This window comes from Euprymna scolopes, chromosome 16 (genome assembly GCF_053919585.1).
Source record: "Euprymna scolopes isolate OS-2025 chromosome 16, ASM5391958v1, whole genome shotgun sequence".
Classification (NCBI taxonomy): Eukaryota; Metazoa; Mollusca; class Cephalopoda; order Sepiida; family Sepiolidae; genus Euprymna; species Euprymna scolopes.
Window position 1 is genome coordinate 456,309 of NC_136497.1, and position 18,692 is coordinate 475,000.

Below are 18,692 nucleotides of genomic sequence, written 5' to 3' on the forward strand. Positions count from 1 at the left end.
GAAATTTTTCGATTTTCGATGCTTATCCTATTCCAATACAAAACCTTCTTAAGAACACTGCCAGGAACATCAAGCACCTTCATGTGAAATTAAAAAAAAGTAGGCCCAGCCTTTTCAAAATCCATAGTGAACGAACTCACACACACAAAGTTATTTTTATATGATAGATAGATAGATAGATAGATAGATAGATTGTTAAAATCTAAACTTAACTAGATATCGTTGCATTAACATTTTTAACACGTTGAAGTTTAAATAAAATTAATTCAAATCTTGATATTTGTCAATAGTCATCTATTGAGATTCAGCCGACAGTGACATTCATAAATATGAATATATTTTTAAGATTGAAATATTACTCACGTACAATTTCTTTAATATTTATGTGATAAGCGGCTACTTTTTCTTCGCCATCTCGTCTTAATTTGAACCAATCACGGAGTTTTTTAAGTGAAATGTTGCGATTTACACAGTATGAACAGAACAAAACTCTCTGAGATCCATCTTTCTGGTTGTGTTTCTGTTTCAAGGGAATGCCTAATATTTTCTGCTTTTTCTGGGAAAAACTCAGCTTGTTTATTGAAAGATAAAGATATATTGCCAACACAATGTTTACTGCCATCTTCTGGCGATTTCTGATGTTAGAAACATTAGTAATGGGAATTTTATCTGATAAATGTCCACGTGAGCATCTGCAGAAACTTTATTGCACCAACGAAATCGGTAAGTAAAAAAGATCATGTATATATGCATACGCTTTAGACTTAACATGCAACATAGCATTAGTTACTTATATTTTCTCTACCGCTCTCCCTTAACCTATGACTGTACCCTAATCAAGTAAGTCTCTGACAGCATGGATACAGCGCTCTCTCTCTCTCTCTCTCTCTCTCTCTCTCTCTCTCTCTCTCTCTCTCTCTCTCTCTCTCTCTCTCTCTCTCTCTCTCGATATTAGCGCACAAGTACATGTATTTGATGACTTCAATGTCCACCATAGTAATTGCTTGATTTCTCTACTACGCAGCTGGTAGTATAACATAGCTTCTCTATACCTCATTCCCTATCACAGACGGTTACGCTTCCGACACGTTTCTCAGATCATCAAGATAAACATGCCTCACTTCTAGATCCGACCACAGTTCCCGATGATTGTGTAACGAATGACCATAGCCCACTCGGAAATGCTGATCATGCTGCGATAATGGTACAAATCGCCCTTAATTCTCGACCCAAAACTGAAGAGCCATTACTCAAAACGACAGGTATTATAAGAAGGCTTATTAGAAAGCCATCATGAATCATCAGAGATGCCCCCGTGGGGAAATATCTTTTTTCTTCCAGCTGAACAGTACGCAAATGAAACCATTGAATGGTTCAAAACGGCAACTGAAGCACATGTTCCCACGCAGAAATTCTATAGCAAACGTCATTCCCTCAAATGGTTTACTTATACTTGTGCAGCTTCAATTGCTTAAAGGCAGCATGCATACGGCATAAAGTCCATCCAGTACAAACAGACAAAAGTTTATAGAAGCTAGAAATAATTGTAAGAAAGAAATAGCGACAGCTAAGAAGTATATATTGAAGCCACCAGAAAACGCATCGAAGCACAAAAATTAGGAAAATCTACAACAGTGTAGTAAATAATGGGCTATCAATATATCCCCCACTATCCAACAATCATGAGGTTGTTTGCACAGCAATTGAAAAGGCTAACATACTTGCCAGTCGGTTTGCCTCAAACTTCACATTGGACTCAGCAAACTACTCCCTCCCTGATTTTCCTTTGCGGACAGACGCCACAGTAGACGATCTGAAAATCACTTCTTCTCAAATACATGATATCATAAAAAACCTAGATACCTCAAAAGCATGTGGACCCGACCTCCTCCCAGCTGGGCTATTAAAAAATGCTCCACTGAGATTGTCCTGTTTTCTCCAAACTTCACAACATATGCCTTAACGAATCTTGCTTTCCTGACAACTGGAAAACTGCTTCTGTGGTACCCGTTTACAAGAATTCTGGCGAAAGAACTAACCCATTAAATTATCGCCCCATTAACCTGCTTCCGCTTTTCGCCAAAATGTTTGAGACCAGAATTAACAAAGCTCTAGTCAGATACTTTACAGAAATCCTGTACTAGAGCAGATATCCTTACTGTAATCCCTGAACGTATATACCATAGACTGGACAAAGCAGGAGAGGGTATAGCGGTAGCCTTAGATATTTCTAAGGCTTTTGGCAGGGTTTGGCACGAGTGTCTTTTCAGAAAAATCAGATCATACGGTATCACTGGACGAATATCAACATAATTAGATCTTTTTTTAAATAAGAGAAGAATACAGGTTGTTCTCGACGGTCGTACATCTAATGTGATATAAATGCGGGTGTACCTCAGGAGTCTATCCTCGGACCTTTATTATTCCTAGTATTCATAAATGACCTCCCTGATAAAATAGTCTCTGAGATCGGCATATTTACTGATGATACTACACTCTAAAACAGGTACGAGGGGAAAACAAATGAACACATATCTAAGGAAATGGCAGAAACACTAGAGAAAGACCTCTAAAGTGTAATGGAATGGGGTCAAAAATGGATGGTTCGTGTGTAGAGAATCTATATTTAATGAACCCTGATGTTGATCCAATGTATACTGCTTTAGATTTTATAGAATTATAAAAAATTGTTTTCAGTTGGTATGGCTGTCGTATTATTATGCAAGATGTGCTGTTGTGTTACATTATTAGGAAAATCTATGGGGGTGTTATTGTCCATGGATTGTGTATTCGTGCTAATATGTGTCTGGGATAATTATTATTGTTTTGTGTAGTATTGTGGGCGATTTGTTCTTGATTATCTTTAGTAGTTTTTGTTTCTTTTATTACTGAGCAACTGTAAATTACACTTCATTTTTTGAAGTTACCTTGCAAAGGGCATGCATTTTTTATCACAGTTACAGTTTGCTGAAGGTTGGTTAATTGTGTTCTGTATTTTCTTACTTTTTCTGTTGTTATTACTACTTACTTGTTGGTTAAATGGCTAAAACTTTCGAGAGACGCGACGGATTTTCACGACATCGGAATTGTTTTGAATATCGATCCTTCGGACGACAAATATTGAAAAATTGACTCAAAACATTAATTCGTTTACCCTTAACTGGGCACTTTTCTACAAGGAGGGGTCGATTTTTTCGCCGATATTTTCGAAAGTCATCGCCTCTTTTCGATTGTCTAGTTTTAATTTAAACCTAACTCTTTCGGTTTGGCGATGGGAACAAAACCAAACACGTCATGTTTTTTTTTTCTTTTCACTTTCTTTTCCTCCTTCGCGGTACGAGTTCGAGTCTGCTTACTGCTCCTATTTTTTTTTTTGCGCTCGCAACCCCCCACCACCACCCGCTTTTTTTTTTGGCTCAGCAAACACCCTTACACACACCTCCACTTTCTTTTCCGCCTTCGTGTCACGGGTTCGAGCCTGCCTTCTGCAACTTTCTGCTGGACAAGTGTGAAGAGAACTAGGACCTTGGGAAGGTTTATTGCCATTAAAATTCCAGTGGAGACCAATGGCCACTGTCAGCGAGAAATCAATGGCAGGCAGCTGTTGCGATAACGTAAATTCATTTTCAAATTTTTACGAAAGAGGTAGGGAGTACTGGAAATCTGGGGAGACTTGTTGTCACTCAGCTTCCAGGGAACACCACAGGTTGTTTTCAAGGAGAGATCGTTGATGACCTGTGTGAAAGCTCCTTGTGAGCCATTAATAATATTTATTATACATACATACATACATACATACATACATACATACATATATGCATACATACATTTAAACAGACAGGCGAGATTTATAGACTATTCTGGGTGCCTGGCTTTGCCCGGATGTTTGGAGGTGTGTGTTGAGCAAAAAAGCAATGGTAGTAGGCAGGCAGGCTCAAACCCGTACAGTAAAGGCGGAAAAGAATGTGAAAAAAGTGACCTCTTTGGTGTTGCGCCCATCGCCAAACCGGAAGTGGTGAGGGTTTAAATTAAGGCTAGTCAATTAAAAAGAGGGTATGACTTTCGAAACGACGCCTCCCCGTAAAAAGTGCCCAATTGATGGTGAAGGAATTCATTTTTTTAGCCAATTTTTTTGGTATTTGTCGTCCGAACGGTTGAGCTTAGAAACGATACCAATCTCGTGAAAATCCGTCACCTCTGTCGAAAGTTTTAGGCAGACATACATATATGCATACATGCATACATTTAAACAGACAGGTGACATTTATATTAAAGATTTTTTTTTACAAGGTGGTCGCCACTTATTAAGGCCCGGAAGCCACTCAGGGATAAGGGTTATTACATGTACAGTACGTTAGTGTTGAGATTTAATAAAGTGTCTACTTAAGGGGACGGTTCATCAGGTATTTTTTTACGTTGGACTTGAAGATATTTAGGTTTTAGTCAGGTGGGAAACAGGCAGACGGAACAGAGTTCCACAGGAGTGCAGTTCTAAGAAAGAAGCTTTGTTCATGGAATCTACGTTTTGATTTAGGCACAGATAAAGAGTGGGGAAAATTTCTGACAGTGGTTTCAACTAGACGGGTGTTTTTTGTGAAAGACTGGCGAGGGGGGACCAGAGATTGGAGCTCAGACGAGCATCTGCCATGGAAATAACGATAAAACAAAAATAGGCTCGCAACGTCCCTTCTGTGGGAGAGAGGTTGCAGGGAAGAGAAAAGGGCATCCCCCACTAAGCCACGAAGTCTATTTTGTACTCTGTCAAGGCAGGATAGGCTGTTTTTAGCAGCTCCTGCCCAGATATGGTAGCAGTATTCCATCCTTGGACGTACTTGGCTTTTATATAGACAGATATTACTACCAGTTCAGCCCAGTTTTGCTCGGGCCCTATGTACTGTTCATAACTTTATGCACACACATATATATATATGTATGTATATATATATATATATATATATATGTATGTATATGTTAAAAAGTTTGACTCATGTTCAGGTAACCTACATCTAAAATTTCAAGTGTTTAGCCCCAATATTAGCAGAGGATTTTGGTAGAGTCTACAAAGGTCAATTCTTTCAACTTTGACCTCTTGGCAGCCAAATTTTCGCCCAAAAACTGATTTAAAAAATTGCTGCATGTCTGAATATCCTTTATTTAAAATTTAAAATGTTTAGACTCAAAATTGGTTGAATAATTTGCTAGAAACTGCAGAGGTCAAATCTTTTGAACTTTGACCCCTTTGCAGCCAAATTTTCGGCTAAAAACCGATTTTAAAAACTTTCCTTATTTCTCAATAAACTTTATGGAAAATTTCAAATTGGCTGAGTAATTTGGTAGAGACCGTAGAGGTCAATTTTCTCTTTAATTTTGACCCCAATTTTGACCCCCTTCACATTTATTGTTTTGGGCTCAAATCAAATTAAAATGCTTAATCAATAACCAAGTAACCTACATCTAAAATTTCAAATGTTTAGACACAAAATTGGCAGAGGAGTTTGATAAGGTTTTCAAAAGTCAAATCGTTGAACTTGACAGCCAAATTTCTAGACGAAAACCGATTAATAAGATTTTCCCAAATCTCAATGACCCTTATGTCAAATTTCAGTCTGTAGACTGAAAATTGACAGAGTAAATTTAATAGAGAAATGCCTCTGTGTGTGTATACACACACACACACACACAATTTCACTTTTATAGGTATATAGATTACGACATCCGGTCTTCTTGCTTGGATGGGTTTATCCATTTGTATGTCCATGTCCCATAGAATTTTGTTAGTTTTCAAGTACTGTTGCCGGCTTGTGCTTGTACCATTTGTCTGTGCATTTGAGATGCAGTTGTTAGCATGAATTTTTTTTAATTCGATTTTCACCTCAAACAAGGCACAGTATCACTTTGAACTAGGGCGCTACTATCGGGGACATGAGCTGCAGGGATATTATGAAGGGAGATGAGTAGCAAGATGTCTGTTCACATTACACTTGAACTTCTGCATGTCAGTACAGTTGGGAAAGCAGAATCCCGGAAGGGTGTTCTAAAGTCTAGCAGTTCTTAGGAAGAAACTATTGGCGTAGAAGGCTTTCTTACGCCTAGCGATTTATACTGTGAAGAGGTGGGATTTAGCTGCTTGTCAAGTTTGTTGGGAGTATCCACGTTGAGGGGGTATAAGTGCTTATAGTTTGTCAGAGCATTCACCATTAAAGTACTTGTAGAACAGACGAGGGATACAACATTTGGTTTATGGGACTGAAGCCTAGATGACAATTTAGGACTTATCGGTTGGCAACTCTTTTTTGAACCCTGTCCAGAAGTGAGAGACATATAGAAGATGCACCAGTCCAAATGTGACAGTACTCCATACATTGGCGAATGGTTGCCTTATAGAGGTACAGGATACTGTCAGGCGTAAGTAGTTTTCTAGCACGGTAAAGAGAGCCTCCCTTCTTTGCAGCAGCCTTGACAATGCTCTCAATGTATCTATTCCAGTTCATGCTCCCTGTAAACATTAAGCCGAAGAGTTTAGAAGAAAGTACTTTCAGGTAATGTGTTCTTGGGCATTGCTATAGGTGGTAGAGTAGGTTTCTTGCAATTATTGAAGGAAACAAACTTTGTCTTGGCAGTATTGAATGTGACCATCCATTTTTGTCCCCATTCCACTACAGATTGGAGGTCTTCCTTTAGTGTTTCTGCCATATGTGTTCATTCGTTTTCCCCACGTGCCTGGTACAGTGTGTGATGTCATCAGCAAATATACCCATCTCAGAAACAATTTTATCAGGGAGGTCATTTATGAATATCCGGAATAATAAAGGTCCTAGGATAGACCCCTGAGTTACTCCCACATTTATATCATATTGTTTAGATATACGCCCGTCGAGGATAACCTGTATTTTTCTCTTATTTAAGAAGGATTTAATTACATTATGTATTCTACCAGTGATACCATGTGATCTAATTTTCTTTAGAAGACCATCGTTTCATACCCTGTCAAAGCTTTAGCTATATCGAGGGCTACCGCTTTACCCTCCCCTGCTTTGTCCAATGAATGGTAAATACGTTCAGAGATTATGCTAGGATATCTGCTGTAGAACAGGCTTTCTTAAATCCATATGGATTGTCAGTCAGAAGCAGCTGTAAGGTGATGGACTAGAACTTGATTAATTAAGGACTCAAATATTTTGGCAAAAAAACAGGAGAAGGCTAATGGGGCGATAATTTAATAGGTTAGTTCTTTTGCCAGAATTCTTGAAAACTTGTACCACAGAAGCCGTTTTCCAGCAGTCAGGAAAGCAAGATTCGTTAAGGCATTTGTTGTAAAGTTTGGAGAGAACTGGAACAACCTAAGCGGAGCATTTTTTTAATAGCACAGCCGGGATGAGATTGGTTCCACATGCTTTTGAAGTGTCTAGGTTTTTTATGATACCATGTACCTGAGAAGGAGTGATTTTCAGATCGTCTAGTATGGTATCTGTCAGCAAAGGAAAGTTATGGAGGGAGTTGTTTGCCGGATTCAATGTGGAGTGCAAGGCAAACCAACTGACAAGCATGTTAGCCTTCGGGGTTGCCGTGCAAGCAACCTCATAATTGTTGGATAATAGGGGAATTGTTGACTGCCCATTATTTACTACACTGTTGTAGATTTTCCAAAAGTTTTGGTTTCCTAATTTCTGTGCTTCGATGCGTTTTCTGGTGGTTTCTATGTATTCTGTCTTAGCTGTCGTTATTTTTCTCTTACAATTACTTCTAGCTTCTATAAACAAATGTTAGTTATATCTGAGGTACACATACTGCCTTTGCGTAAGTAAACTATTGAGGAGAGTGTGGTTTGCTATAGAATTTCTGCATGGAAACATGTGCTCCAATTGCAGTTTTGAACCATTTAGTGGTCTTATTTGTGCAGCTGGGAGATAAAAAATATTTCCCCATGGAGCATCTCTGATGAGATTTCTTATGGCTTCCCAGTTAGCCTTTTTGTAATACCTCGTTGTTTTGAGCAGTATCTCTTCAGTTTTTGGTCGAGAATTTAGGCCGATTTCTATCATTATCCGGAATTGGCTGTGGGCATTCGTTATACAATCATCGGGAATTGTGGTCAGAAATAGATCTAGAATGAGGCATGTTGATCTTGCTGGTCTGGGAAACGTGTCGGAAATGTAACCGTCTGTGATAGGGAATGAGGTATAGAGAAGCTATGTGTTGTGCTACCAGCTACGTCTGTGTGAGTAGAGAATCCAAGCCAGTTTCTGTGGTAGACATTGAAGTCACCAAATACATGTACTTGTGCGCTAGTATCGAGGGAGAGTGTTATATCTATGCTGTCAGTGACTTTGTTTATTAGGGTACAGTCCTGGATCGAGGGTGAGCGGTAGAAAAATACAAGTAGCTAATATTATTTTGCATGTTTAGTCTGAAGCACATAAAGGCCTGGCCGTTTGTATTCTAGCTTTGTTTCTCTAGTCAGGGGCAGGATGTTACGAATATAGACTCCAAGCTCGTGCATATGTCTGTCTGAATCCTTATGGCAGAGCGGGATATAACCAGGCATGCTAAAGTGGTTAGAGGAAATGACGAAGTGTGGATTAGTTTCACTTAATGCTAAGATATCCGTGGTGTTTACTAGGAGAAATGTTTCAACATCATCTAAATTAGTTCTCAGCCCGCGGATATTCGTAAATGCAAGCCTCAAGGGAGGAGGCAGGTTTGTTTTCTTTAAACGTAATTTTTGCTTGAACTATCATTTCATTTTATTTAATTTAAAAGTTTCAGTTAGGGTGAGTGAGAGGTGCTGGACAAGTGTTTGTGCAGAATATCAGGTATGCAAAACAAGTAGACCATCAGCTGACTCATCACCTATAGGATTGTAGCCACCAGGAAAGCCCACCGGGGATGAGTGCAAGGTCCCTTTCCATGCCCGACATGGCACTACAATCATCCAGATATTTTACAACTCTTGTTGGAGCAGCCGCTTCAAGCACTACTAAAGAGTTAGGATTCCTATACTATCAGTCGGAAACAGCAGCCAGGAACTGTCAATCTGGTACCCTTAACTCATCAGACAAAAGTCAGCACAATCCAACTGCAGCGGCATATATGGTACTGAAACACCCCCACAGTGTCCAGTTTAGGGGGATGGGATGTGGCGGGAGCAGGGAAAACTGTGTTCATTGCTCTAGTCAGGAAACAAGGTCGACCACTGGGTGTTTCTGTTGAGTCCCTGTGATAACACCTCTGCGCTTAGCTAAAAGGCAAAGAAGGAGTATGCAAGCTGGGCGATAGATAGAGCCTCCTTAAGCAGTTTACGTTTGCCAACCGATAATTTGTTTGAGCCACCAGCTCTAGGAAGGTTGTCGTCCGGAACTGAAGCCTCTGTTCCCTGGGTTTAGTTCAGAGTTTTCCTTCTCCTAGATGGATGATGTTGTAGAACCAATAGTAATAACAGATGACATAGGAAGATCTACGGGTTCATCAGCACTGAGAGGGTTCGCTCTGCATCTGGGTCCTAAACCATGTGTTTCTGCAACCTGTCATGGGTAGTTAATGTTAATCGGTTATTTAGTAGGTTATATATCTACTGGAAAGTTACACTCCTCAAAGTGATTAAAAAGGGCATTACTATGCTTTTCATTTTCATTGTTAATGGAAGAGGAGATAAGTGAGAATTCAGTGGAAGCAACTAAATTGCAACAGGATTGTTGAGAGAGAGAGAAAGAGAGCGAGGAGAGAGAGAGAGGGGAGTTCATGTATGGTTTAGATATAGTTAATATGTCAGTTGTGGAGTAGGATAACATGTTAAAGTATGATTAACTTGATATTAGGAATTAAATTTTAGTGCCCAAACTCTGAGTAATATAAACAACAGAAAGATAGGATGTATGTTCAATATAGATACAAGTAACAACAGTTGATTTGGAGTACAGTTCAGTACAAGTATAACTGAAAAATATATAAGTATGGGCTATTCTGTAAGTATAATTATGTATAAATAGATATATGGCATGTTTTCAGTAGATACGTATATATGGAATTATAGATGTAAAGTATGTGAGTTATGTTCAGACTTCCGGAAGTTTGTATTTTATATAACAAAGAGTATCGGTTCAGTTTTTTCCTATCAAAGAGAAAAGAGATAAAGGGTTGCTATTTATTATGGGTCACTTTAAAGCTATGTGTAAGACTATGGCTAGTATGTATCTACTTTAAGGCTTAGCTATGGGATAAGAGTATTCTCTAAATTATGCCCCAGTAGAAATCTTTAGGTGTTAATGTGTATCTATTTTGAAAAAGTCAGTCTGTTAAGGTTAAGGGTTGAGAGCTAAAACCCCTCTAAGTTACGTGCAGGTGATTAGATTTAATGGCAGCTTGAGAAATAGAGCAATTGGTTAGTGATCAGGAGATAGGATTTAACTTACAGAATACAGTATAATTACACGTTAGGATATAGACTTTTAGCTAGAATTTAGAAGAGAAAAAAATTGTCATGCAAAATAGACAAAGGCAGTCATCTTGGAGGTTAAGTATCTATAGGATATAATTGGAATACGTAGCATACTAGCAGCGGTATTTTTACGGTTTTGAGAGAAATCATAGGTGCATAGTGTCGTGGTTTATTGTTTTAGTTCGTAATTTAGGACAGGCACAAAGTATCTCAAGGGAGTCCCTGATATTGTAACTGCGTCTGTCTATTTTTTTTAAAAGAAGTTGAATAGAGTGTTGTTCATCTTAGCTTAAGAATAGGCTAAAAGTTTAAGGTAAAATTCAAAGTGATATAAGGAATTAGATAAAGATTAGATGTACGATCACTGGATGTTTGAGCTGGTCGGGAAAAATTATGTATTCAGAAAATGTCTTAGTAGTGATATAAGATTTAAGTAATTTTCAGTACGAGCATACTGAAAGTAAGGTGTGAGCTGTTGCGGATCCAGTATAAGCGACTAGAAAGATGGTCATATTTTAATAGATACTAGCATATACGTTGTAGATATTAAGTAAACTACTTAAAGTTCTTCTACCCTCTATCGTAGAGAGAAAAAATCCGTTTGTGACAAATTCAGAATTGCATTTTGCATAAGCATTTTATCAGTTATTTTTTGTATTAATTTGGCTTAGAAGAAACTGTCATGAACTAACGTTAAAAAATAACAGCTTTAGAGGTTTAGAAGGGGTTGATTCAGAGTATTGAATAAGTATGCCAGGTGGAATAATTCCCAGTGTACTGCCCTCCCCATTTGGTCATGCTTGTTCTTGTATTCCTTTTGAGCCAGTTTGCTGCATTCACGTACTGTGCGATTTATCGTCGTCGTCGTCGTCGTCGTCGTCGTCGTCGTCGTCGTCGTCGTCGTCGTTGTTGTTGTTGTTGTTGTTGTTGTTGTTAATTTAATATTTATTATCATAAATTATTATTTATATTATTATAGATTGCTGGAAAAGGGAACCATGAGCGTTCTAATAATGTTGAAAGAGAACACCCACACTGGTAGTATGAAAATTTGGAACTTTGTCGGAAAAAGTGTTGCGTTTTGGCAGAACAACCTTTTCCAGAACAATCAGTCTCGGCTGTATAAAGAATTAAATGGTAGTAAGCAGGCGGGAAATAACAACAATCCAAATGCAAAAGATGCCAGGAAGTTCTGGAGTGTGATTTGGTTTATCGCAGGGCGATTATAATAAGAAGGCTGGCTGGCTGGTTGGGAAAGGTCAGAGAAAGGCTATCAGGAATGCAGCAGATGAAGAACGTTGAGATAACCATCGATGACGTTAAGGCTGGCATACAAAAGATGACAAGCTAGAAGGCACCTAGTCCAGATGGAGTGATGGGCTTCTGGTTTAAACAGTTTTCATTCCTTTATCCACCTATACCTGCTGCCCTGCAAAGGGTTGTAGAGTCGGGAGATGTCCCTGATTGGCTTGTGAAGGGAAGAACAACACTGATTAGGAAAGATCCTGCAAAGGGAACAGATGCCAATAATTATAGACCAATTACATGTCTGCCACTGATGTGGAAACTATTGGCTGGAATCTTTGTGGAGAAAATTTATGAACATCTTGAGAGTAATGGTGTTTTTCTTGACAAACAGAAGGGGTGTCGGAAAGGCTTGAGAGGTACCAAAGAGCAACTACTAAATGATAAAACATTAATGCAAGATGCAAAGAAGAAGAAGAGGAATCTGAGCGTAGCATGGATCCATTACAGAAAGAAGGCTTATGACATGGTTCCTCATTCATGGATACGTGAAACACTATTGATGATGAAGGTTGCTGAAAATGTGGTAGGGCTTTTGGAGACAAGTATGGCTCAATGGAAAACGGTACTGACAGCAAACAAAGAGGAGATGGAGCAGGTTGGCATTATACGTGGAATATTTCAAGGAGATTCGTTATCGCCACTTCATTTGTAATGATAATGATGCCACGTAGCATCCTCTTGAAGAGAGACAAACTGGGTTATAACTTTGGATCTGGTGACAGACGCCTCAACCATCTACTCTTTATGGATGATTTGAAAATATTCGGTAGAAATGAAAAGGAAACGGAGAGACTGGTAGAACTTGTGGAGACATACTCAGAAGACATTGGGATGGAGTTTGGGATTAGTAAATGCGCGGTGCTGGTGATGAAAAGAGGAGTAAAGGTTCATTCGAATGGAATAGTGCTGCCAAATGGAGAAATCATGAAATAAATAGAAGATACAGGGTATAAGTATTTGGGAGTGTTGGAGGGTGTAGGTATCATGAACAGAGAAGTGAAGGAGAAAGTCAGGAAGGAGTATCTTAGAAGAGTGAAACTAATTGCAAAGTCGAAACTGTATGGAGGAAACCTAATGAAAGCAGTAAACGCATGGGCAGTCAGTGTTTTGAGATACAATGCGGGAATTTTAGAATAGTCTAACAAGGAGTTGCATGTCATGGATATCAAAACAAGAAAAGTTTTAGCAATGTTTGGTATATTTCACATTTGAAGTGGTGTAGCAAGGCTGTATCAAAAGAGGAAAGACGATGGGAGAGGATTGAAAAGTGTAAAAGATTGTGTGAGAACCGAGGAGATGTTGTTGAAGGAGCATGTGGTTAGAAGTGAGAAGTGGATGCTTAAGGTTGTGGACAATGAAATGGAGGTATGTGAGACCAAGGCTGATTATGTGAAAAGCATGGATAGAGAAAGGGCAGAGGAACTAGCTAGGAAGAAAATGCATGGAAGGTTCTTCCAGGATATAGCAGAAGTGGCTGATGAAAGATCATGGCAATGGCTTAGAGCTGGGTATCTGGCTAAGAGTACTGAAGCTTTTGTTTGTGCAGCACAAGAGCAGGCATTAGGAACACGATTGTTCAAAAAAGTTGTTCTAGGAGAGGAAGTTGCTGCAGAATGCCGGATTTGTGGTAAGACCCCAGAGTCAATTGCGCTCCTTGCAGCAGGCTGTAGTGGACTGGCCAGAGAGAGTACCACAAAAGATACGATTGCATGGGACTCCAGATATATTGGAGTGAAGTGTGCTGGAAAATGGTTTGAGGAGGTGACTGATGATGTGAGAACAAGTGAGGATGGCAAGGTAGAGCTATGGTGGGACAAAAGTGTCATAACAACTAAGCAATTGGAACATAATCGTCCGGATTTGGTTGTCATTGACAAAGTCTCAAAAAACTGACAGATTGTAGACTTCTCAGTACCCTGGGACAGGAATGTGAGAGAGAAGGAGAACGAGAAGTGAAGCAATTATGCTCCATTGGCCTTGGAGATAAGGCGTATACACAGGATTAAAACACAAATAATCCCGGTCGTAGTTGGTACACTAGGAGTAGTATCAACTGGAAGGACAATTGAAAAAATTACAAATCCCCGATGTATTAGGCGGCCTTCAGACGTCTGCAATCGTAAGTATCACCAACATCGTTAGGAAAACCCTTGATATTTGAAGCTGTTGGTTTGGGATTGAGGGAAATCCTCTGGAAATGAATCCCACCCCTTTCCAGAGAGACGTTGATAAACGAAATCAGAATTATTATTATACTATTAAATTGTTCCTATAAGAAGTATTTTTCCATTAAGATTATAATAATTATCATTATTATAATAAATATCATTATTAATATTATCAATATTCATTTTATCATTTTTGAATATTAATTACTTATCTTAAATATTACCTTGCACAGATTCGTAATTTTTACAAATGTTATTTTATTTAATGTAATTTCTATATTTTTATCTATCACTATTTACTATTCTCTATTTTCTCCATTATCATTCCTTATTCTTATAAAAATCGTCATTACTTCTTTGTATTTTTAAGCTTTACATTTTCATAATTTCATGTAAACCTTCTTAAACTTCTTCTTAGCGCAAGTTTTAAACTTTTCTTTTTCAACATTTTATTTAAATAGGTTACACCCTAAAAATAATTCTATAAATAAAATGTCTTCAGTTTAGTTAAAGAACTTATCCACGAATTAATTCTTTTACTATTTATTCTCATTTTTTAATTTTTAAACAGAAAAAGAATGAATAAGTGTTTAAAATCGCCAACCTAATAGGTCCTGCACTGTAGCCTTCTTTAACCTCTGTCTCACCTACAAAACTTTGCACCTCTCTGCCCGCTTTACAAATATTTTAATGGTAGGTGCTCTGACGAGCTACAAGACCTTGTAGCCCTCGACGTAAATACCTCCGACAAATCTGACAAGCAGCAAAATCCCACCCCTACACAGTAGAAATCCCTAGATGTAAAAAAAGCCTTCTAGTCTAATAGTTTCTTCCCCAGGACTGCTAGACTTTGAATTTCTCTTCCGGGTTCCTGCTTCCCTGATTGTACTGACATGCAGAAGTTCAAGTGTAATGTAAACAGACATCTTGCTGCTCAACTCCCTACATAGTACTTCTGCAAATTATGTCCCAGATAGTAGTTCCCTACATCATAGTAGTTCCCTACATCATAGTGGCACTGTGCCTTGTTAGGAGTGAAAATCCAGTAAAAAAATTGTTAAATATCAATGCAAAATGTGTTTTTATAAATGCCTTTAATCTTTATACCTATTTTGCTCCATTTTATGTTTGATATATTTGTTTTAGAAAAGTTTCAACTTGAATTATAATTACATTAATGTATCTTTTTATCTCTACCTCTGGATTTGATTTATAACTGTTTAATGTCCTCACATTGGTCACGAATTTGATATTTGAACTCGGAATTTAGTGTCAGTTTCTTGAGCTGATAATATAGCGCATGTATGCATAAATAATTTATTCATTTTTTTTTTCAGGATTAAGAGTCATTGTACGCGCAGGGGCAGGGGAAATGGGTAGATACAATGTAATAGTCCCAGGAATTTTCAAGGTGAGTACATCTTCCTCTGTGTGATCGATTTGCGAAATACGCATCCATAATTCATCTGACCAGTTAATTCATTTAGAAGTTAATGTTATACTCATAAACACATATACATAAAAAGTCAATTTTCCCGTCTGCTTTCACACACTGTACATCACAAGCTTTACATAGAATTCCAATACAGTAATGATTTACTCCAATTACACTCATCGTCTTCAAGACTCTCGCCGCCACCAATAATTGATGGGTATTTTAATAAATTATCAGTCTGCTTCAATCGATTGCATAATTTCCTTCATTAATTCCAATATATCCGACTCTCCCAAAACAGTTATACATATAGGAATTGTAGAGGTATATTTACGTTTATGATATTTACAGTTATTAATATTTAAGTTTATTAATACTGAATTGTATTAATATTAAAGTTTATTAGTAATTAAGATACTTTATAAAATTTCTGAATATTTACGTTAATAACATTAAATTTGTGTTATTATTTAAGATTAAACTATGTACATTCAGTTACAAATACGGTCGGTACATATATTTTCTTTTTTTTTTTATTCATTTTTTTTTTTTCATTTTGCAGGGACGGGTGCCTAATGTGAAAAACATTTTGACGAATTGGTCTGCAGTTCTTACAACGCAACACAACCACCTCGATAAAGGCCACTATGGGTTTTTTGGTAAATATTGAAGGATTTATTTCTTACTTCAAAGAGGTTTCACGCTGTATAAAATGAATTGAAAAAATAAAAATCGTATCTTGAAGTCATACATATTGACATTTGGTTAGAATTACTTATTTGACCGTTTATGATCTGAATTATGATGTAGGTGATTAAAAAATATTTATTGTTAATTTTATGACCTGAATTATGATATAGATGATTAAAAATACTTATTGTTAATTTTATGACACGAATTATGATGTCGATGATTACAAAATACTTATTGTTAATGCTATGACTTGAATTATGATGTAGATGATTAAAAATATATTTTGTTAATTTTATGACGAATTATGATGTAGATGATTAAAAAATACTTATTATTAATTTTATGACATGAATTATAATGTCGATGATTACAAAATACTTATTGTTAATGCTATGACTTGAATTATGATGCAGATGATTAAAAAATATTTTTTGTTGATTTTATGACTTGAATTATGATGTAGATGATTAAAAAATACTTATTGTTAATTTTATGACATGAATTATAATGTCGATGATTACAAAATACTTATTGTTAATGTTATGACTTGAATTATGATGCAGATGATTAAAAAATATATTTTGTTAATTTTATGACTTGAATTATGATATAGATGATTAAAAAATACTTATTGTTAATTTTATGATTTGAATTTAGATGTAGATGAGTAAATATTTATTTTTAATTTTAGTTAGTTTAAAGAGTAATAGTACTATATTGTCTTCACACTGGAAAATTTTTTTAAGTCCAATGACTTGAATTTAGATGTAGATGATTACAAAATACTTATTGTCAATTTTTTGGATCTGAATTATGATGTAGATGATTAAAACATATTTATTGTTAATTTTAGGATCTGAATTATGATGCAAAGACTTTTTAAAAAGACTTGTTAATTTTATGACACGGATTATGATGTAGATGATTTAAAAATGTTTATTGTTAATTTTATGACCTGAATTATGATGTAGATGATTAAAAAATACTTATTGTTAATTTTATGACTTGAATTATGATGTAGATGATTAAAAATACTTATTGTTAATTTTATGACATGAATTATGATGTAGATGATTAAAAAATAATTTTTATTTATTTTATAACATGAATTATGATGTAGATGTTTTAAAAATCCTTATTATTCATTTTGTGATCTTAATTATTATGTAGATTATTAAAAAATACTTATTGTTAATTTTATGACATGATTTATGATGTAGATGTTTAAAAAATATTTACTGTTAATGTTATGACCTGAATTATGATATAGATGATTAAAAAATACTTATTGTTAATTTTATAACATGAATTATGATGTAGATGAGTAAATATTTATTTTTAATTTTAGTTAGTTTAAAGAGTAATAGTACTATATTGTCTTCACACTGGAAAAAATTTTTAAGTCCAATACTTAAACTACTACTGAGAATTTTTACGTTTCATAAACTTACCTTGATTATTATCCATATTGTTTGTAAAAAGTGTTTATGACAACAAATGAAATCCTCCAATCTCTAAGATTTACGGTGGCATACTGAATGTAAGCAATGAGCATTTACCCAGATTATTTTGGTGTTTTTTACATAGGAGTCAGCACTTATCAATGCCCAGAGACCATTCGAGGGTTAAAGAGTGTACAGTAGTAAATGGGGCAATATCACAGGAATCATTACTAGTGTAAATTTGGTAAATTGGATTACTTAAGTGGAACGGCTCATCAAGAACTTGTTTTTGTTGGACTTAAGACGACCATATTGTAGTCAGGTGGAAAGCAGGCGAACGGAAGGCAGTAAAAAAGCACACAAAAAAACGCATTTATATCATATTATTTAGATGTACGACCGTCGAGGACAACCTTACTTCTCTTATTTAAGAAATATTTAATTATGTTAAGTATTCGTCCAGTGATACCGTAAGATCTTATTTTCCTGAGAAGACCATCATGCCAAACGCTAGATATATCTAGAGCTACTGCTCTACCTTCACCTGCTTTGTTCAGTGTATGGTATATAAGTTTAGATATTACAGTAAGGATACCTGCTGTGGAACGGGATTGTCTAAATCCATATTGTTGGTCAGTCAGAAGTTTAGCAGCTGTAAGGTGATGGACTAAAGCTTGGTTAATTAGGGACTCAAATATTTTGGCAAAAAGAGTGAGAAAGCTAATGGGGTAATGATTTAATGGGTCAGTTCTTTCGCTAGAATTCTTGTAAATTGGTACCACAGCAGCAGTTTTCCAGCAGTCAGGAAAGCAAGATTCGTCTTTCATAATTTATTTTATTGTATTATACAAATGATTCAGACTGTTCAATAGGGACTGTAGATATATCTTGAATAATAACTATATTTTACAAAATAATAACACTATAAACATTTTTGTATTGGGGTGTATAAACACCCCATGGGACTAACCATGTTTGAACATCCAGGAGACTAACGTAGGTTAAAGGTCGCCATAACACTCACTCACATTGTTCCCTTTTTTTACTTGGCCTTATTTGGAAGCATTTCTCTTTAATATTCGCCAATTTCATCCATAATTATTTTTCAGGTTCGATTCGAAATGGACGTTTATACACTTACACATGTAGCGGACTTTTCAAGTGGAATAATTTAAACGCTTACCAAATGTACAATCTGCTTTTGTACAGAA

At 36.4% G+C, this 18,692-nt stretch overlaps 1 protein-coding gene across 1 annotated transcript in view; it reads left to right on the forward strand.

Moving 5' to 3' along the window:
- The first annotated feature begins 383 nt into the window (after window positions 1-383).
- Window positions 384-18,692, forward strand: part of LOC145295822 (metalloproteinase inhibitor 3-like) — a 26,093-nt gene continuing 7,784 nt past the window's right edge. The window contains exons 1-4 of the mRNA XM_080141509.1: window positions 384-723; window positions 15,249-15,322; window positions 15,909-16,005; window positions 18,591-18,692. The exon at window positions 18,591-18,692 is cut by the window's right edge and continues 20 nt beyond it. Of these exons, the coding sequence (XP_079997635.1) occupies window positions 609-723; window positions 15,249-15,322; window positions 15,909-16,005; window positions 18,591-18,692 (388 nt within the window). The 5' untranslated portion in view covers window positions 384-608. The remainder of the gene's footprint in view (window positions 724-15,248; window positions 15,323-15,908; window positions 16,006-18,590) is intronic.